This window comes from Aspergillus lentulus (assembly GCF_001445615.1).
Source record: "Aspergillus lentulus DNA, contig: Alt05, strain: IFM 54703, whole genome shotgun sequence".
NCBI classification, from domain to species: Eukaryota; Fungi; Ascomycota; class Eurotiomycetes; order Eurotiales; family Aspergillaceae; genus Aspergillus; species Aspergillus lentulus.
Genome location: NW_028322121.1, coordinates 147966 through 168556, shown reverse-complemented (window position 1 = coordinate 168556; position 20591 = coordinate 147966). Strand labels below are relative to the sequence as shown.

Below are 20591 nucleotides of genomic sequence, written 5' to 3'. Positions count from 1 at the left end.
CAACTTTTGACAACAGAGTAGTAATTGAGCCTTAGCTCCACGGAGCATCCTTCAAGGACGAAAGGACGAGGGATTGACGGGCTTCATGCGTGAGAAGCGGTTTCGTCATGACCGAAAAGAGATTCGGCATTTCATGCCAACAAGAAGCCCAGACAGTCCCATACTCTTGGCAGATGTCCAGGGTAGGTGACGAAAAATCGTCAAGTTATTGTGAGTACTTAGTGGTTCTGGGAAACCCTGGAGACAGTACTGTTTCGGTTCGTGGCTTGTCGCAAATAATCCTCCTTACCTGGTATCCCTTTCAGCCCTATCAGGGGTGATGGTAGGGCCAGCAATGACACTAGTCTGGTCAAGAATATTCAGTTGTGCCTGCAGACTTTTTAGATTGAAAGGGTCGTTGAAATATGTTGTCTTATTCACTCTTAATGCCCTCCTGGCACACATGGCAATAGAGCCTGAAAGTATGGCTTCCTATCTGGACCTAGAACCGACCAACCAGTACATGACATAACTCCCCATCCTACCCACAGCAAACTAGCAAGTTCGCTTGTTCACCACCTGATAGTATGGATGGTAACGCAAAACAAAAAACACCTCATTTTCATCCTTCCTTTGCCAAGTGATCCAGACATTTTTACCATGGGCTGTCGGAGGAGTATATGCGGCATCAGGCGTCAAGCTCGAAAACTTGCCTCCGTTGTAGTATTCCGGATGCAGTTTCAGTGCCGTATCATCTTCCCGCAGATTCACTAGTAACCCAGACCATGGGTTGTAATTGTGCATACCCAGGACCACGGTGAAGAAGTCGCCAGAGGAGGTTTTGAAGCGGAGCATTCCAGAGGTACCGCTGCCTCCCATGAACAGCACGTGCTCGCCGTCCTTCTCGGTCCAGGTGCTCCCGTTGGCATAGTACCAGCAGGTCTTTTCCACAACTGTGAGGGTGTCGGAGGTGCCGTTCTCGATACGGAGACGGATAGTGTAGGACATTGTAGCGCTGCAAGTGTTAGTAAACTCTTGAAGGACTTTGTGATAGCGTACGTACAGGATGTTGTTGTACCACTATGTCTGGACTTGAATAGTGTAGGGTGTACTGCTTGACTGCGAGGTATATACTTCAATAGAGGAAGAGTGTCTTGTTGAGTCAGATGGAGGAGACCAACTTCAATGCTCTATGGGATCTACGCTTTATATAACAGAACCGCGACACTAAGGGCAATGCAGGTGCCTTCTCTCGGCTATTATTAACCTATAATTTTGTCTGTTACTCAGAACGCCACAGGCAACTCAGTCAATGCTGTACTTCAGCGCTTTGGGCGCCATGCACTAGTGCTTACACCTACGTTAATCTCACGATGAACTATTGACAAGTGGCTCGGATATGACCGAGCCATGTGCCATCTCACGCAGGAAATAGATCACTCAGAGCTGACATGCAATAAAACTAGTAGTGTTGACGCATCAGAGTGTGTTTGCGTCAAGGTCTACTTGCAGGACCGCATCCCGGCGCTTCACGTTCATCAACCACTTGTATATGTTCCCTTGCCACTTCATCACAGAATTCAGCCATTTCCAAGTCCTTCTGGGATAGGCCTTGCGGCCTGTGGGTGGTCCATTTATAGGTCAAGGAATTCTGTGTCTGCGCGTTTGGTCAGAGATGTCCGGTAAGATATGCCTCATCTTACTTACCATGATGGCCTCAGGATGATGGTTTTTCCTTTTGCACTTTACACCGATGTAGTGGACAAAATCCAAAACGTTTGTATGGTTCTTGAAATGGAATTTCTTCTCGATTCCTTTGCCATCGGAGGAGATGTTCCACTTTGAGTTCAAAAGCTTTCGCAGCCGAGGAAGCCCGTCTTTCTCATCGAATCCATCAGCGAAATGGATGCCGTCGAGTTGGTCCATAGCATGTAGGATGGGGTCTAGAAAAATAATATCTTCTGATGACAGTGGTGGTCTCGTCGAATTCAAGAGAGTTAAGGCAATCAACTGTAGGGGGGTATTGCTGAGATGGAAGACCGGGAGGAATGAGGGGTAACCTGGTAACCTAGAACCCTGCAGCTGCGGGGGTGGACCATGGTACGAAGCGGCAGGACATGCATATCAGATTCAGCTTCAGCGAGCGACGTAGGTTGATGTCAGCATGTCATATAACCCCAAGACGGAATCGCCGGGTCCGAGAGTGCGACCCTTGCTGTGGCGTGCCCCGGACGGGAATCCTGCAGCATGGCGCCTAAACTGCTGGTAGTGGCTGAGGATAACTGAGCTGAAGTCATTGAAGTGGCGTGCTGATAATAAAGTTATTATGCTTGCATTATGGCTAAGGTTACTTGAGATAGAGAACCCAGCTGAACTGGCAAACGGCTACTTATTAGTTCAACGGGTCTCACCGGCTGGGACTGAGCGTATGCGGACTGAATCCGGGTCACTATGCTCTATCAACTGTCTCAAATACCATCTCAGCTAGCCACTGGAGCATGGCACCGCTCGACAAGCCAATCGTATGAAGGGCAGGTTATGATCCAATTGAAGGTTGGATCCTACCGGAATGACCGATGCCAGAGCATATCTGAGGGCCTTTTTCGATCTGACTGAGTCTTCTTATTCCTCTGATGAAAGGCGATAGGGTGTTCGTGTACTAGGATATAGCATTGTCTGGCCATTGTCCCCAGAGCTGCCAGTTGGCTTACATGGCCTGGCAGCTCTGCTTTCCATAAATATCGCTTGTATCACCGACATTAATGAGTTACGTCCTCAGGCGTAGCCACTGCCTGTAGATCTGTGATTGACTTCCCCTGTACATGTCGAAATAACGTATAAAAAAATTGTAAGAATAGTTGCCAACAAATCAACCTGGGACATAGTCCAGATGTCCAGCCAAATTCTTGGAAGAAGGCGCTGAAGATGCTACATGATACTTCCATGCTCTAATTGACTGACAGTATTGCCCTAACCACATAACACCAGTGGGACCATTAATTGCCAGGGGAATATCCGTTTGGCGTGAAGCCGAAAATAAGGACCTGACCCCCCGATCGACAACCGATGGCAACCGTGTTTCCGTGTACAGCAGAGCACCCGGATTCGGGGCGGAATTCAGCAGGTAGCCAAATCAAATCATCACCGTCACGCGTAATCCAGGTACGGTCCGGGCTCAAACCGTAGCCAGAAACCTCTGTCTCTGGGTAGTAGGCAGCTGAAACAGGCACAAGATCCTCCTCGTCTGATTCCCACTCGACTGATTCCGTGTCTGCTGATTCATCGTCAACCAATCCATTGTCAGCTGGTTCTTCTTCGAATAGCTGTTCTCCTGACTGACAATTGTTGCTAGCCAGACTGCCTGCCTCGGCGGGCTCTTCCGCGCCCAATTCCCCGGTAGCCGATTTCTCACCAACAGATTTATCATCAGCTGATTCCTCGTCAACTAATTCCTCGTCGGCCGATTGTTCCTCTTCGAATAACTCATCTTCTGACTGATCATCGTTGCTACTCAGACCGCCAGCCTCGGCTGACTCCTCCTCTGCGAATGACTCTGCTTCATACCCTCCTTCTGCCTGTTCTTTCAACTCATCATTGTTGCCTTCGCCATTCTCTTCGTCGAGAACTTCTCTGCTCACTTGATCAATATAGGTCTGCTCTTGTGTCATGTCTGTAGACTCCGTCCCCGGGGTAAGAGATGATAAATCGACCTTAATACGCCCCATTTCGGTGACAAGGTACGTAGACGTAGGATCGAAAAGTAGCTGGTGTATAAAAATGCCGACCACGAACATTTGTATGCAATCCCCCGTGGCCGTGTTCCAAATTTTGACAGTGTAATCCTCTGATCCTGATGCAAGTCGATTGCCAGTCCCCGAAAAGGCCAGCGACGTGATTTGACGTCTATCGCCCCGAATATTCCACACGCAATTTCTCGAGGCAGTCCTCCACATCTTGATGATACCATCCCTCGAGCCTGATGCCAGTCGCTCACCAGTTGCTGAGAAGGCTATTATTGTATCCTGAAAATCATGAAGTGTCTGCATGCATTCGCCTCTGACTGTGTCCCAGATCTTGATGTAGCCACCCATTGAGCATGATGCGAGCTGCTCGCCATTTGCTGAGAAGGCTAATGTTTTAATCCAAGAACGTTTATGACCTTGGTGCTCAAACATGTGCAGGCATTCTCCTGTGTCTGCGTCCCAGATCTCGATATCACCGTTGAATAAGCCCAAAGCCACTCGATCACCAGCCATTGAGAAGGCTACTGATGCAGCATGGGCACAATCAACCGGTCTCTCGAGCATGCGTATACATTTGCCGGTGACTATGTCCCAGATCGAAACAGTGCCTCTGCCTGCCCACGAGAGTGACACTAGTCGATGACCACTTGCTGAAAAGCCGACCGACTTGACCCCTTCCGTATGGCTCTGAATTGGAGTGGTGTTATTGACTATGAGCGTGTCCCAAACCTCAGTATCACTAAACCCGCCCGATGCGAGCTTATCACCGGTTGCTGAAAAGGTCGCTGACAAGATGCTCCCACTGCTATGGCCCACAAGTGTCCACATGCATTCGCCTGTGGCCGTGTCCCACATCTTAACAGTCCCATCGAATGAGCCTGATGCCAGTTGATCTCTGTCTCTTAAGAAGCTTACAGATAAAACCCTATCCACATGGCCATTAAGTGTGTGCAAGCAAGCACCTGTGGCTGTATCCCAGATCTTAATCCTGCCATTCCATTCCCCGGAAGCAAGTCGCTTATCATCCGCCGAGAATGCTACTGATTCGACAGGGACACGATTGTGTCCAAGTTTGTGCATATGTTTGCATTTGGCGGTGTCCCAGATTATGGTACTGCCCCCATCCAAGCCTGCTGCTAGTCGAGCATCGGTGTTTGAGAAGGCTACTGAGTGGACTGCATAATTCACTTCAACAGTCTGCACGCATTTGCCGGCGGCAACGTTCCAGATTTTGATGGTCTCATCCGAGGAACCTGATGCAAGTTGCTCACTAGTTGCTGAAAAGGATAGCGAGGTGACCGGACCAGTATGGTCCTGGAATATTTGCACGCAATCCCCACTGGCTGTATCCCAGATCTTGATGATGTGATTGCTTGACCCTGATGCTAGTAGATTTCCGTTTCTTGAGAAGGCTACTGAAATAACCATGCGATCATGGCCCTGAAGTGTCTGCATGCAATCACCTGTCGCTGTGTCCCATATTTCTATAGTGCCATCGTCCAAGCCCGATGCGAGTCGATCGCCGGTTGCTGAAAACGCTAGTGATTCGGGTGTAGACCTATGGTCAAGCGTATATAGGCGAGGACTCCAATCCAATTGCGGGACGGGTATATGAGATATCCAGATGTGCAAGAATTTCTCAAACGTCTGCCGAATCAGGCTCCTTTGCGGGGCAAAAACAAGACCTGAGAAATACGCCTGGAGCGGCGCTATGTCAATCACTTGACGGAAGAAACGGATAAATCGATGCATGTCGCGAAGGAACGCGGATAGTTCAGTGTTGCTGGCGGACTATGACTTCTATAAGCAGACGTTCGCATAAAATCGAATAGTGACTTACGTCAACAGCAGTTTGTAATTCCTTCAGGAGCTTGATGCTCTCCGAAATCCCACCGACAAGACTCAATGCTTCCAGCCAATGAAGGAAATGCTCTTTGAAAAATTTAAGGACTGCCCCTCCCTCAATCAGGTCGTTCTCAAAGCCCTGGCTTTTTGCTTTGCATAGATGGCCGACCCAAAAAACACAGGAGTACCGTATTGGAGCCAACGGGTCCGGGTCACGCGGCGTTACATCACTGGTCTTAAAACCTGGATATGGCAAAGCATAGATGTTGTGCCTCAGTATCGAACCCATCGCATTGATTGAGCGCGTGCTGAGGTCCGCATTGCCTTGGCCGACGCCACTACCCAGTTTTGTGGTGTAGTTTGCCTCGAGATAGTCCTTGGCGGACTGGTGGATCAGAGAGACGGTTTGGCCAGATATTGTCAAAAATGAGCCGCATTTCTCGACAATTGTCCGAGGGTTAATCTTCGGTTGCAGTCCAGCAAGAACGGCGAGCTCAGGGAGCGAGAGAGTACGATATGCGAGAACCACAGCGACTAATATGTTCTTGCACCGCTTTTGGTTTTCCGGGCTGCCCTTCTCTATTTGGGCCATAATTAGTTCGTACACATTCGACAAGCCGGAGGGGATCCTTTGGATGGTCTCGACGGCGTCCCACCCATCCACTCCGTCCAGTTCTTTCAACGCTAATGCCACCCAGAGGAACGTGGACATAGCTCGCTGGCGGATCTCGTCCGAAAGCTGCGCCAAGGTATCCGTATCATAACCGTCTTTTCCCTTCATGCTGTCAAGCTTATGGTCAATATATGCGTTGACTGGTCCTTCCAGGCGCCTAGGGTCCAACGTGACGGAAACTGTTGAAGCATGAATATCCTTGAGCTGCTTGCCGCCTGCGTGAACAAGAATCTCCGGACGGCTAGAGACCAGCCATTTCACCTTACTGGAGAGAGCAAGCGAAGAATCAATCAGCTGAAGAAGCTGGTCCAGGCCCGGGGTTTTCCGATCACACTCATCAAGGGCATCGATAGCGAAATATATTGGGGAGAGGCAAGGGTCTTTTAGCATGCTGTGAAGTGCGTCGGATAGCACATAAAATGCGCGCTCGCCTCTCAAAAGAGGGGCACCAGCATTTCTGCGCTGGTCTCGAAGGTGCGAGATGAGAGATGGTTGCTGCACCAGTAGCTGCCAAACCAGCGATTGCAAGATGGTCGTTGCACTGTTCCGGGTCTGATCTGTACCTTGACAGAAGAAGTACGAGACACTCGGTGAAAGGGCGGAGGGCTGACCGGAGAGCTTGCGTATGATGCCCATGAAGAGCATCGTCTTTCCGGTGCCGGCAGGTCCGTCTATCCACAGCACACGGCAGGATGCTCCGTTGCGCCCGTCATCGAGCCAATTGGTAAATGCAGCGTACTCATCGGTGCTAAGGACCCAGTCATATGCACCGTCGAGCAATTTATCCTTTTTCTCCTCAATGTCCTTCAGATCGTACTGCGGATCCACTGCAAAGAGATCCTGGAGGCATTCCTTGTCCTCATCGTTCCTTCGCGTTGTCTTTTGCAAGGCGATAAATTCTTGCAAGTTCTGATGAATGTCGCCAAGATATTTCTCCATCTCACTACCAGAGTCGACGAGCTGGCGCAGAGAGCTCTTGTGATACTCTCGGTAATATTGTTCCGAGTACTCCCGCACGACGATTTCAGCGTCCTTAACACGCGCCAAATCACCATCCCAGTCGTCCAAGTTGGCTAGTCCGCGCAGGAATCCAACGCCTCGATGCCGGTAATAGGAACAGACGCTCTTCATCTGATAGAGGAGGAGCTCCTTGTAGAGCAGCACAACTGCCTTCTCCAGCAGTTCTAAGACCTCTTGAAAAGACTCCGTTCCGATCATAATATTGTTCTTGTTCAAGAGGTGTTCGGTTAGGGCGCAATACCAGTCCATTCTTGAGGTAACATGAGCGATGCCCGCCAGGTTAGACTTGGTGGCCTGCGCCGGATTCAGGAGGATCTGCGCAAACATTAGTTGGTCCAAAAGGAAAGCGAGCGATGACCGCTTACTTGTAACCCGATACAAACACCAGCCCACGGGAGCGCAGCCTGCGGTATGTTCTGGATCGCGAGGTCGATCATCCCTTTGGCGGAGAGGATGAACTGCGCGACATCACCCACTGCCATTTTGATCTTTGACGATGTTTCAATCTTTTTCTGACCATCGTTGACTAATCTCTTCAGATATTCCTGACGCGTGGTTGGACTTTGCTCTTGGGCAGCAAGCTCATTGTCTTCAGGGGCGGAGCCACCAGAAGATTTCTCGGCCTTGAGAACTGCGGTGAGAGTCTTCATGTAAGACTTGACAAGATCAGCAGTATCCTTGTCCTCTTCAAGGCTATCGTAAGCGGCATTCCAGATTTTCTGGGATATGGAAGGCTCTGCGCTCTGTTTCATCAAGTGCTCTTCAGGTCCGGGATGGTCCTGCGCAGGATCGACAACCAGCGAGGCAGAGTGAGGAACATGCGCATGATCAGCAGTATCGGAGGAGACATCCAACGTCGCTTTGACAGGTGACGTCGTTGTCGGCTGACGATTCCTGGAGGTCGCGATTGTCACTTCGGCCTTTTTCCCAGATGGATCCGAGGAAGGAGGGGACTCCACCACGTCGCTGGACGGGGCTTTTGCGCTGTCTGATGTATTCCGCCGTTTAGCAAAAAGGACAGTCGTAGAGATCTAGATGGCCTAGTACCGGCTTCCAACTCGCAACTTACCTGTTGGCGGGGGAGTGGGGAAGGCGACAACGCTAGAGCTATCGTTCGGACTCCTTGTTTTCCTAGTCCTCCAGTTTTTCCAGCGATCCTTTACGCTGGGCATGGCTTCGACTTGACAGGAATTACGTCGGCTACAAAAGGGAAATGCCTATGTAGTCAAATGGAATAGAAGCCTCCACGAGCCATTGCCGCAATCGCAGAAGCAGTGAGAACGGTAATGAAGGCGGATCAAGTTAAAGGCTGCAAGGAGCAAAAGATAATAACTGACCAACGGAGAATCATTCGCTAGCCATTCTCGACAATAGGGGGAGAAGATTTGAATTGAAGGTGATGAAAGAGGGGATACAAATGTAAGCACCGTCAGCTCATCGTGAGGGGCAAGCGCCGACAATGGATACGAGGCTGGACAAGCATACATTTCTATTGGTCCACAAAAATACCAATTGTTTCAATCTTACGGTGAAAGATATCATTTGTACAGAACCAACAAAGTGCCCTAGGATTTCATAACATTTCCCATCTCCTTGAGTTCCTGAATGCGGGCCGAGCCGACGAAACAAACTCAGCTGTAGGGACATTTTTGCAGACTACAGTGTACTACATTCGTACGAAAGAATCCATCAGTCTTTTGCTGTTACCGGCTGGTATTCCCAATAGTTGGAATCTGAATATTGATCTAAGGATAGAAAGACACCAGGAGGGTAACTAACCCCCTACAGAGGTACTACATGGTGAACTGTATGCATCTAAGTAAATATAGTAGGAACCAATGTCATACTGTATAAGTATATGGTATCACTACTCTAAAAGGGTTCAATATCCAAGTTATTTTGTGGTCCTTATCTACGGCTGCGAATGGTGTGAGATATGTAAACCTTCTAAAATGCGTTCCTTTTATATAAGAAGTCCACCATAACTTACACCATGACTTGCTGCATTACAGCATGGGTTACTCTAATATGATCAGTAGCTTCAGCTCCAGATATAGTAAAAGGAGATGCTGCTAAAGGAGAATATCACACTCACGAGGCAGAATTAAGCATAATCCTTCTTGCTGTTTGAATAACCTTGAAGGGAGATGTCACTAATATACATATCATATGCTGAGCTATATCACAAAGAAGCCGGTCCAGAGCGAGAAGGCTTGCTATTTCCGACTCTCCTCATACTTCTGCACCTTTCTCCACTCCCGTTTCGCCTTCCGAACAGCCAGTCCAATCATCCCTGAAACCAACCCGAGCACCAACACTGAATTCCGCAGTCCGTTTGGATGAATCCAACCCACATTTCCCTCCATAGCACTGACACTCATGAGCGCAAAATTATACGTCCCATGAAACAATACCGCGGGACAAATCACTCCCCACAGCCCTAAGGAGTCCCCATGATAATCCCTCCGCGTAGCCCGCAGCGCCGTCAGGCAAGCCACAGAAAGATGCCCTAGTTGACCCAGCACCACTCTCTCGACGAACGTCAGCAGTAATTTTGGCCAGCTCTCCCGGCCTCCCTCGCAGGCTGAATAGATGAACCCTATGTTCTCAACGACACTGAAGCCTAATGCACTGGCAAGGACGTAGTCAATGTACGCCCTATCGCGGCGTTGTTTCTTCTTGGCGTCTCTTCGTCGCGCATACAGGACCGGAACATATTTCAGGAGTTCCTCGACTAGTCCAGCGGCAACGTACGTCAAAGCGCCGTTGAAAACCCAGTTCTGCCACGAGGAAGCTAGTTCGGCACGGCGGAGTAGTTGCTCCTCTGTTAACCCGGCAATAGTCGTGCGGCCGAACTCAGTCCAGAATTCTGTGCGTAGCTCCTCGGAGGAGAAGAGGGCAGCGCTGACGGCTTGGCAAATGCCCATTTGGACCGCCGCTGCGGCGGCTAAACCGAGGGTGCCGCTCAAGGTGAAAGTCCAAATGAGTGGCTCTAGCTCCGCGTGTCGAACGGGAGAGGTATTGCTGCGTTTACTCCATTTCTTGTAGAACACGGCTGTTGGAACTAGACTTAGAGGAGAGAGAAGGGCGGTTTTTGGAGATGTGCTGGCTATGAGCAGAAGGGCGGATGGAGGACCCAAGTAACAGAGAAGGCGAGTGGAGAGGGAGAGCGAACTGTTCGGCCCTGTAGAAGACATTCTGAAAGAATAATGATCTTGCAGGTTTAATTAAGGTGCTCGATGAGGAAGATGATCCTTCTTGTCAATCTGAGTCAAGAGGGGTCAATCTGATGTCACATGATATAAGCCTGTTTTCTGGGCCAATAAGACACTGCGAACATTTAGTGTGAGGTTTTATTCAGAGTGTGAGATCCAAAATAGTTCTAAACTTATGGGACGCCTTCGAAGTAGTAACAAGAACGTGCTTGCTTATAAGAGAAAACTGCGTGGTCCCGTGGATGATTAACTCCAGCAGATGAAGTGGTGGAGGGTTTGAGTACGTTAGTAATGATTTTATTACATATACCACCTTCATGCCTCCGGATTCAGAAGGAAAAACAAACATGAACATGGCTTGCCCCAATCCTCCAGTAACAATAATAGAAGGACGACAGTGAGAACATCTGTTTCCTGACTCATTTCCAGCAACTCTGAGATGGCAGCTCTGAGATGTTCACAGTAAGCGTCCCCTCCGAAGTTGTTCCAGAGGGAGACAGGAGGCGAAATCCGTCTTCACCAGTCACAACGCCAGAGTTTTGTTCGATAACCACAAAGTTCAATGCCTTATTATTGCTGGGGTTCGTTGCTCTAAAGCATCTCCCGCAGCTTGGATCATTCCACCCTGTAACAGCAGGCGAGGCACCGACGTATGTATTCCGCTGTAACTTGTTCCGCAGTTGTTGGAGGTTATTCACCCCGTATCTTGTCATGAGGCCATTCGCACCGTCTGAGCAGGAAAATAAGGAGAGTGCAGTATTTTGAGCGTAGTCATACTCGGGATTATACTTCAACGTTTCTGCTATGACACCTGGGCTTGCCAGGACGGCAGAAGAAAGAATGGCAGCCGTAATGGTCGAAAACTTCATCGGATGGAGGATTTGGCTTCTTTAAGGATAGGTCTCTCTAGAATAATAATATTTGAGCAGTTATGAACTGCACGGAAAAGCAAATTTGGTCAAGACAACAGGAACATCCAGGAGTCAGAGAGGATTTTATATTGTCCAACATGCCCATTTAAGCCGGATAGCTGGGCTCTCAATGGCAAGCAGCCATTCTATATTACTATTAGTACTGTGTGATAAACTGGCTGTATTCGCAACACTGCCTGAGCGTCCGATCATGCGCTTGTACATCTTGTGGAAGCTTAGAAAAGGTGGATGAGCATGCATCTACCATAGTTGTGGCGGGCGCCAAGCAATGGAATGCCCTTATTTAGCTCAGCCACTTTAACCATGCATGAGAGAGCTGATGGTTGAATTATTATGACTAAATTACTTCTGCACGGCTCGTATCCATGCATAAGGATGAAGGTGGTTGGTCTATCTGACAGAGCTCAGCTGCAGCCCACATACAACATCCAGAGCAAAACAGCCGACCACACGTAATTGGTGGGTGCGTCCTCGATATGTAAAATCGTACAATCGTGAGCTAGGCTAAAAGTGAATCCTAACATACAGCATCACTCGAGTCGGATTCCGATTCTGTCCACCCTCCTGACCTCAACAAATCTAGTGCCTCGGATGCCTCCATACGACTCGATGGCAGAAATCTCATCAACCCCCGAATAACTGGAACAAGACAAGCAAGTTTTGAATCACGCACCGTCTGCTTAAACCTTCTCTCTAGCTCCGATAGCTGACAATCTTGGATAAAATCAGCAAATGTGGTTGTATCGCACCCACCTGGATGGTGTTCACTCACCTTCCATCGGTTGTATCTGATGCTTCGAGTTCAACTGCAGGCGGTCCCACGCTGGCTGCCAGACCTCTGGTAACTTCTCCACAAATCCGACCATCTGTTCAACCAAGGCACCATCATCGTCAAGGTACCAGAATGGCGATCTTCTGAATACGAACGAATAAATCTGCGTTGAAAACGTTAACGTTCAACCTTCCTGCGAACCGCATAAGGCCACTTACCATGCAGCCTGCACGCCATAAGTCGACTCGGTGGTCAAAGGAGTTCCCGAAAATCGTCTCTGGTGCCTGCAATTGACCTGGTTGAGAAAGGCTTTTAGGCTCATGTCCTTGAAGGAACCCCTCTCCAAGGTCAAGGACCCGAAGATCTTCCTCATCTTCATCCACCCACTCGTCCCATTCGGCTGCTTTCACCATATGTTTCGGTAAGCCTTTGTCCAGTGGCTTGCCATCAAGGCGAACCAATTCTTCAATCTCCGGTAACCCAAGGACTTCAAAGAGATCCTCTTCCGCTACATTTGACAGGTTGCTACAACTGAAGGCAATGTTCCCCCCGCTTATATCTACCACCGCGTTAAAACCATACCCTGAAGGCAAGAACGAACCAGGTAGAGGAGTATAGATGTGGGTGTGGCTCACCTCCGTGTCCCGTGCCAGCATCATGGATAAACTGAATGGCTTCTAAAAGCTGTTCCGTCATCCGCAGGATATCTTCTGTCTCAAGCGTATCTCCAGAGTCGTAGTAGTCGGTGAGAACCTTATCGACGGAAGGACCAAGCAACTCAAATACAAGACACTGGTGGAGTCCGTTAGGTCCCTGATGAGTAAAAGCGTCGAATAACTGAACAGTATATTTGGAGGACAAGCTGCGTTGTGATTGCTTTTCTAAGCGTCGTAAGTTGCGAAGCTCTCGAGATCCCCGGGAGCTATCCGCCGTCAAAATCTTCAGTGAAACCCACTGGTTATTCCTTTTATACGTTAATCAAGACGTACAAAAATGGGTTGGTAGAGCAACGCACTCTCTGTCGTTTGCAAGCCAAACAGTGGAAAAGCCTCCCCACCCCAACTTATGGTGTATTTTGTAGCGACCGTTCTTGAATGTATCGCCAAGGCAAACGGGATGATATCCACCTGGCCGATAGCTCGATAACCTTTCCTGGGTGTGTAAAAGATTACCGTGATGGTAAACAGACAAATCTTCCATGACGAACTCTGGGGGATGGTGAAATGCGGAAATACCAAAAACTCGAAAACGATTAATTGAGCCCAGGAGCTGACTGGCTTTTTTACCTTCATGTGATACAAATGACGTGCCGCAATGTGCCTGCCAACTTTGCTTGTACGTCAAATGATGTCAGCACAATCTGATAGTCATAAACTAAGCCTGATGGGCTTGAAATAGAGTACAAACATGAATCCCCTATTAACTCTATTAACTTCACTGCCACTTCGCTTTATATCGTTCTCAAAGATGGTATTGTCATGGCATAATCTTTCAATCACGGTCCCCATTACCCTTCCATTCACAGAGCACGCTGTCCTGTGGCCCCAGAGGTCCTCCAGACGTCTTGCAGCCGGCGATACGGGTTCGGGGTGGATCTGTGGTCTTCCGGCGTGGTCTTATACATCTGTTTGTGCGGGTTTCCCCCATTCTCTGACGACTTGCACACTGAAGAGAACCCGTGTACCCTCACCCAACAGATCAACATGGGTCAATATCATTATCCATCGCCTTACTGGAATGATGCGGGAGATCCTGCTCTAGATCTCATTGATGGCATGCTGACTGTAAATGTGGACAAACGCGCGACCGCCGAGGAATACCTCGCCCGCCCGTGGATGTACAAAGAATCCGCTGTCTCACCAGATGGTGCAACAGATGCTAATATGGCCCTTTCTCCTGACATCTGGACGATGCAGCTAATGCCGAGACTGGTCCTCGATAGCGAAGGGAGGGCGATGACACCTGGATAACAGGCACCATTTGAAGCAAGACCCTGTCTTATGTCGGATGAGTACAGGAAATACGAGTTCTTTTTACCTACAATGTAGCCTCTACCTCTTCTCATATATAGCCAGTCTTCAGCTAGATTCCCATCCCACTATCCGGCTACACCTCAAACAGGCTGAAACCTCAGCCACACAGTATTCAGACAAAGAGATATGCTAGCGACATATACTTATTAAAGTCGAGAAGACAAAGAATAAAATCTATCCTCTATTTCTCGCATTTAGCAGCCTCCAACTTATGCGCCGCAGCATGTCTCCCCATCCGTCTCAGCCAGACCTTCAGGTCAAACTCGCCCTCGCTCAGCTCGCGGGGGTCCCCATCGAACTTAAACGTGTAGCCAAGATCCTCAGACGGCTCCTTGCCATCTGTATATCTGATAAGACAATCCTCAGCACGATAGTTTCCCGTCTCATACGCAGCAAGTCTCTCCGCATCCTGCGTAGTACGGACATGATACGCTCCGCCTTCGACAACAGAGCCCGGACTATCGAGTAGGGCTGGGTACTGCCCCCACATTTTACATTCGTACCCCACAATATGTGCAGGCCGCAGCTTTGGTTCCTCAGGCAGCTCGAGAATCTCCGAGATCATTAACGGATCTGTTAATGTGCCGTAGAAGAAGTAAGGACCAGTGGGTGCAGCAAAGGGATCGGTGTGTTCTGGCTTTATTGGGGGCTGGTAGTAATAATTGGGAGGCGCGCTCCTGAGCTTCAGAACGTAGGGAGACATCTTTGAGGATGGGTTTGAAGGTGGAGGGGGTGGAGGGGGTGCAGGGAGGCTGTTCCTTTCTTCTGGGTTTGAACTGGCCATGGTCACTGTGGATGGATTGTTAGGTGAAGTAGTGGGGGTTGATAGTATAAAAGTTTAAATGTGGGTGCGTTGTAGTTGAGAAATGTACTTCCTGGGCTGAAACTTATTCCTACTCGTGGCTTGGTTTGCATTAATTGCGCGTAGTTATACTTTGTTTATTGACAGAAATTCCAAAGTGAATTCTGAATTTCTGATTCATGAACAATCTCAGATGCTTTAAATAGAGCGCGCTAACCCTTTATTGCTTAGCTTAGGACTTATGGCGGAGTTTATTGGCCATGTTTCAGACCAACTTTGGGGTTTATCAACTTGGCAGCTCTTGGCACTTTTATAAGATTATCATATTACGAAGGAAGGCCCTTTGCAATATCACTGAAGAAGGGAATATCGATAATACGTCCCATGCGCTTCCTCCAGAGGTTGGCCGCCATCCTGGCGCTTGTCTACTGTCTTATACTTCCAGTACAAGCCAGTGGAAACGTCCAAGCGATTGGAATCGATTTCGGCCCCGAGGTCATGTCAGTACTCCTTGCCCCACATACCATATCGCCAGTATCTTACTGATAGTAGAACGGCCGCATATGCGCATGCATCTGATAATGTCTCCATCATTGCCAGGGCTACACCCGGACGGAATGACACGTATGGCATCTACATGCGTCACCTTCGTCAGGAAGCCTACGTACAGAACAATGTAGCGGCCATGTATGGTGAGAGAGCTGCGCTGATCTCACGGATTACTGAAGCTGTGGCGGCAGGAGCAAAACTGGTTGTTTCTAGGATTCATGATCTGGTGCCATTATCTGTTCAACAAAGCGTTTCTGGGTCGGGGGGTTTTCAAGCAGCGTCTGGAGCTGTGAAGGCCACATTGCATGCTATGATGGCGTTTCTCGGAGTCAACTATTCCTCTTCCCCGTCAACAACTCTAACATTAGACGACATCAAGACGGAGTTTGTCTCCGTCCTCACCGAGCTCAAAACCCAAGCACAGAATAACCACGACATCGACATTGAATCCGCGACAGTCGCTATTCCCCAGTTTTTCAACAGCACTCTCGCCGATCTCGTGTGGACAGCATGCTGGGAAGCCGAAATCAGCCTCTCGCGCGGACCACAGGCCCGGACAGTCCTCGCCACGTTTAATCAAAGCCAGGAGACCCAGGTCGACAATCCCGACATACGATACCTGGTTCTGGAGCTGGGGGAGTTCTACCTGGATTCGCGAACGTATAATACTGACAAGCGCGCCGGTATGGAAGAGGGATATCTTCCTATGGATCAGTGGGGCACTGAGTCCATTGATCGACATTTGACCAGTCGTTTGGTCAAGGGCTCTGAAGCGCTCAGGTTTCAGATCTCCCTTGGAGCGCGGGAGAGCGATCTTTGGGAGCGGGTGAAGCAGGCCCGTTTGATGATGCGAGACTACGCAGATGACATCGGGGCGAAGGAGACCAGCGAACATGACAGATATGAAGATGAATGGTCGCTTGATTTAACAGGATGGGGGTATCAGGACTTTGAGGAGGTCAAGGCCGTGCTTACGTGGAAGGATATTCGTGTTGTTGAGAAGGCTTACGTGGATAGCCTGGCGGACAACATCGTGGCTCATTTGACTGCATTGAGAGGCTAGTATCTTCTTCTCCCGATAGCTATGCAGGGTCTCACTGACGGCAATAGAATACCACATGGATGAGACGCACAAGGACGATGGAATCCCACAAAGGATCGATAAGCTGATTATTTTGACTGCCGGTCACGATGGTCACCTGATCAAGAAGGCAGTTCAGCAAGCTCTTGGAGACCAAATTGATATCATCGGAGGGACAGTGTATGATTCTGGGCTGGCTGCAATTGGCGCAGCTCGTTTTGCACTGGACGAAATACAAAAGCAAGTATGGACAAAGTACCAGTTATGGATACAACACGATGAGATATGACAATGATACAGTTATATTCAGAAGTCCCTGTGCTTTAAAAATATCAGTGTGTTTCTAGTAGATCTCTTGGTCCTAGAAGGTGATGCCTATTACCCTCGTCATCTGCAACCATGTCGACCAATTAGAACAGACTCTTAACCGCCTTTTCAGCCTTGAGATGGACAAAGACTTGGACTTCTCTTATCACCCACCCCTCCACCCAGAGAGGGTACAAACATATCAGGCTTCACCATGACCGATCCATCTGGTGGTATTCCATTTGTGGCGCAGAATTTACAAGAAGGGGAGAGATACATCAAAAAAGGCAACATCTTGCTCCCATGCCCTTCAATCGAAAAGCCGGAAGACATCTTAAAGCTTCCGGCCGATGAAGAGGTCATTACCGTTCTCGGCAAACAGTGGGCCAGGCTTGTACTTGAGTATGACTTCTCCATCGTCAGAAAATCCGGGCATGGAGTGCAACCTCCCGAGGCTGAAGCAATGAGACTTGTATCTAAGCATACATCCGTCCCTGTGCCCGAAGTGGCTTCCACACACTTTGATGATGACTATGGAAGAATCGACATGACTGTTATTCCAGGAACCCGTCTAGAAAAGAAGTGGGATACACTGGACGAGAAGACCAAAGAGTCCATCTGTCTACAACTCTGGGACATGATTTCCAAGGTACGCGCCATCCCGCGTCCATCAGAGCTCGAAGGTTCTTTCCAATGCCTGGCCGATGGGTCTTTTATCTAGGGACAAACTGTTTGACGATCTGCAAGAGCCAGGCCGACCCCTGACGAATGATTCAGATCTGCGAAATCGCATATACGAGCGTTATCTTCACTTTGGAGGCAGCCGATACGAACGCGAGTTACCTGATATGCTGCCACGCTCTGACTGTTGTGTGTTCACGCATGCGGATATTGCACCTCGCAATGTTAAGAATGATGAACAGAACACGGTCACGGGTATTCTCGACTGGGAATGGGCGGGATGGTACCCGGATTATTGGGCGTATGCGCAGATTATGAGCCCTGCTTTCGAGGGCGATTTCAAAGTGTGGATAGATGGGATATAAGTGGGACTGATGCCACCAGGCGGGTCTTGTTTTAACTTCGCCATGGCTTCATGGTCCTAAAGGCTAGGAACCTTAAATTATAGTAGCCCTAGCTAACTCCTTAAGCATAATGTAAATGCTTCTGCTGTTATCCCATTAATATATTAAGTATAGAATTACCTTAAGACTGTATTAAAGTAAATTTCACCAGCGTAATATTTCTAGAGCTAGCCTTAGACCTTAGTAATATATTTAGAATCACTCCCTTTGCTATATAATTAGCTTTCGTAAGATTTGAAAGAACTTTGCTTATTACTGATAGCATAGATTTAAATGTCTAGGATGGATCTAGAGTCACAACTTTATACCGTGCCTTTTTTTTCATGTCGATAGATGAGAGTGAGGTAAAACCTGTAAACTGTCCAATGGCTTCTAAAGCAGGGGTTTAACATAGATATATCCGATGGCTAAGAAGAACAGGCTGGCAAGCCGTGTTTCAGGCCTTTGGAGAGAAACAGGTAAAGGAGATGTTAATGATGTTTAGGAAGCTTAAACAGTAACTATACGTTTGAGATATATAGGATGTCTTTTCCTGCCGTGTTGTACGCAGGAGGTTGTCACACCGATCCTGTTACTCCTCTTTTCTCTATATTACTCCCCTTCTCTCCCCATTACTCCCCATTACTCCCCTTCGCTCCCCATTACTCCCTTCTCTCCCGCTTCCACTCACCTGAAGACTGCTTATTTTGAAAAGGCGCGGAAGTACCACAAAATCTCTCCATCTAATATCCATCGATCACCATTAAAGGGGCTTGAAAGAAAGATTAAAATGTATCCCATTGATTGATTGAAATGATATATCTCAACATCTTTACAAGACTATCACACGAGCAGGAGGCAGTAATGACAATGCTTTATTCTCGAATAACCCCCAGGGTTGTTTCGAACATTTTCATCCCGCCAACTGGAAGTAAACCCAGTTCTAGCGTTTTTGAGATTATTGACTGCCATGGCTGCTGTTCCGCACTGCCATTTCGGGAAATAGGATAGTTTCTAGCAGGGACCAATAGATCCCCCAGTACTGATGAGAAGAGGCCCACCGAGCCACAGCAGCGTCTTTCAAGTCGATTTAATCCATGATGGCGGCTCGGCAAATAGGATCGCGCTCCGACAAAGTAAGCCTCTAAGGTACAGGTGCTCCAGCCAATGGCATAGGAATTCCGGCGGTCAGCTCTTCACTGCCACCTTATCTGGGTATTACCCAGAAGTGCAATTGAAATATATAACCCAAGATGGGGACCCTGCTCCATGATCTTCTCTCTATATCATTGACATCTTCATTACACTCTTTACCACTCTTTCACAGGACTTCATCTTAGCAGCCTAGTCTAGTCCACAGGAGAATGGCCTTATCCGCAGAGGCAACCATTGCTTTGTTTGCTCTGTTTGTTGCCTGTGTCCCTGGAATTTGGTTCATAGTCAACCAAAAGAACCAAATCCGTCAATGGTGGAACCGAAACCAAGATCACTTGTCCGGTACGACCTTGATCCATTTTCATCCGTGTATGGCGACTTGTACTGAACATCATTGGGAGCCTGCAGATCATAGCCAACCTGACAGTCCGGAAGATCACGATCTATCGTCCCTTCCAATCCGCTTGACCAATCATTCGTCCGAACGTCCTGATCCTCCACACTCGGCAAATTTGTTCGAACTAGTATTTTCTGCTTTACAGCCGAGATACGATATTCCTACTCGAGGGATATCACCAAGTGCCCTTGAAACCGGCCTGTTACTTTTCGCTCGAGTAAGACATCCCGTACACAATGGACTCACTTTAAGTGTTGGCTAAATCGTTGGTAGACTTTCAACCCGGCCAATCTTGAAGAAAATGAGCCTTTGGCTAATCCAAATGCTGAAGATGTTTGACATGAGGATTATGATGCATATGAGGGTATTGGGTGCTTTTGTCAGAAAATGATGGTCCCCACAGTTGCTGAGATATAGTCGACAGGCTGCGACACTGGTTGGACCTCCAAGCCCTGCTCAGTTACCCATTTCGGATGATTCAGCTTGGTCTTCCCCTCTCGTGATACCTTTCCTATATCCAACGGATCACTGCTACCATTCGTGAGATGAACTAGCATGCTGATCTACTTTATGACAATTCGGATCATGAATACTCGGGGGTATAGGTCATCCAGATAGTCACTTATTTGACCTTGAAGAAGGGTCAGCCTTCAGTGGGCGATATCACACGACAGGTCTACTGCCTGCGCAAGGATGATACAGCCTGCTTGGAGGTTCAAACTTTACTGTCTTCGGGGATGTAGCCATTCTTTATTACCTCATGACTTGAGATGTTGGCCAGAGTATCGATTCCAAGGCTATTGAATTTCAACTAGCAGGTCAGTAAGTATAATATGACACCGAGGAATGGACTCCAGATCCAGGATATGCTTGTTAAGGAACTGGAACACAATGACCATGGGGAGACTGGTACTGAAGCCAGCAGTTATGGTAAAGACAAGGAACAAGGCGTTAAAGAAGTGACACACTGGCATGCGTCCAAGCCATTCAGACAACAGACCGACATAGACGGGATAGATGACCTA

The 20591-nt window shown here is 48.5% G+C and overlaps 7 protein-coding genes across 7 annotated transcripts; 2 read left to right on the top strand and 5 right to left on the bottom strand.

Annotated features, from left to right (window-relative positions):
* Positions 1-534: 534 nt before the first annotated feature.
* Positions 535-1905, bottom strand: ALT_2756 (boletus edulis lectin; the record flags this gene model as incomplete). Its single annotated transcript, XM_033561318.2, has 3 exons — positions 535-994; positions 1043-1059; positions 1687-1905. The coding sequence occupies 3 exons, from the start codon at positions 1903-1905 to the stop codon at positions 535-537; spliced, it is 696 nt and encodes a 231-aa protein (XP_033417209.2).
* Positions 1906-2975: 1070 nt separating this feature from the next.
* On the bottom strand, positions 2976-8432 carry ALT_2755 (NACHT and WD40 domain protein; the record flags this gene model as incomplete). The annotated part of the gene is made up of 4 exons (XM_033561316.2): positions 2976-5513; positions 5563-7575; positions 7626-8248; positions 8330-8432. 4 exons carry the CDS (start codon positions 8430-8432, stop codon positions 2976-2978), a joined length of 5277 nt encoding a protein of 1758 aa, XP_033417207.2.
* Positions 8433-9476: 1044 nt separating this feature from the next.
* ALT_2754 (uncharacterized protein) lies at positions 9477-10457 on the bottom strand (the record flags this gene model as incomplete). Its single annotated transcript, XM_033561315.2, has 1 exon — positions 9477-10457. The coding sequence occupies one exon, from the start codon at positions 10455-10457 to the stop codon at positions 9477-9479; it is 981 nt and encodes a 326-aa protein (XP_033417206.2).
* A 1714-nt stretch (positions 10458-12171) lies between these two features.
* Positions 12172-13379, bottom strand: ALT_2753 (protein kinase dsk1; the record flags this gene model as incomplete). Its single annotated transcript, XM_089599421.1, has 4 exons — positions 12172-12342; positions 12398-12738; positions 12815-13143; positions 13195-13379. The coding sequence occupies 4 exons, from the start codon at positions 13377-13379 to the stop codon at positions 12172-12174; spliced, it is 1026 nt and encodes a 341-aa protein (XP_089456164.1).
* Positions 13380-14393: 1014 nt separating this feature from the next.
* ALT_2752 (gamma-glutamylcyclotransferase family protein) lies at positions 14394-14996 on the bottom strand (the record flags this gene model as incomplete). The annotated part of the gene is made up of 1 exon (XM_033561313.2): positions 14394-14996. The coding sequence occupies one exon, from the start codon at positions 14994-14996 to the stop codon at positions 14394-14396; it is 603 nt and encodes a 200-aa protein (XP_033417204.2).
* Positions 14997-15398: 402 nt separating this feature from the next.
* ALT_2751 (uncharacterized protein) lies at positions 15399-16626 on the top strand (the record flags this gene model as incomplete). Its single annotated transcript, XM_033561312.2, has 2 exons — positions 15399-15514; positions 15567-16626. The coding sequence occupies 2 exons, from the start codon at positions 15399-15401 to the stop codon at positions 16624-16626; spliced, it is 1176 nt and encodes a 391-aa protein (XP_033417203.2).
* Positions 16627-17164: 538 nt separating this feature from the next.
* Positions 17165-17996, top strand: ALT_2750 (aminoglycoside phosphotransferase family protein; the record flags this gene model as incomplete). The annotated part of the gene is made up of 2 exons (XM_089599420.1): positions 17165-17599; positions 17700-17996. 2 exons carry the CDS (start codon positions 17165-17167, stop codon positions 17994-17996), a joined length of 732 nt encoding a protein of 243 aa, XP_089456163.1.
* Positions 17997-20591: the final 2595 nt, after the last annotated feature.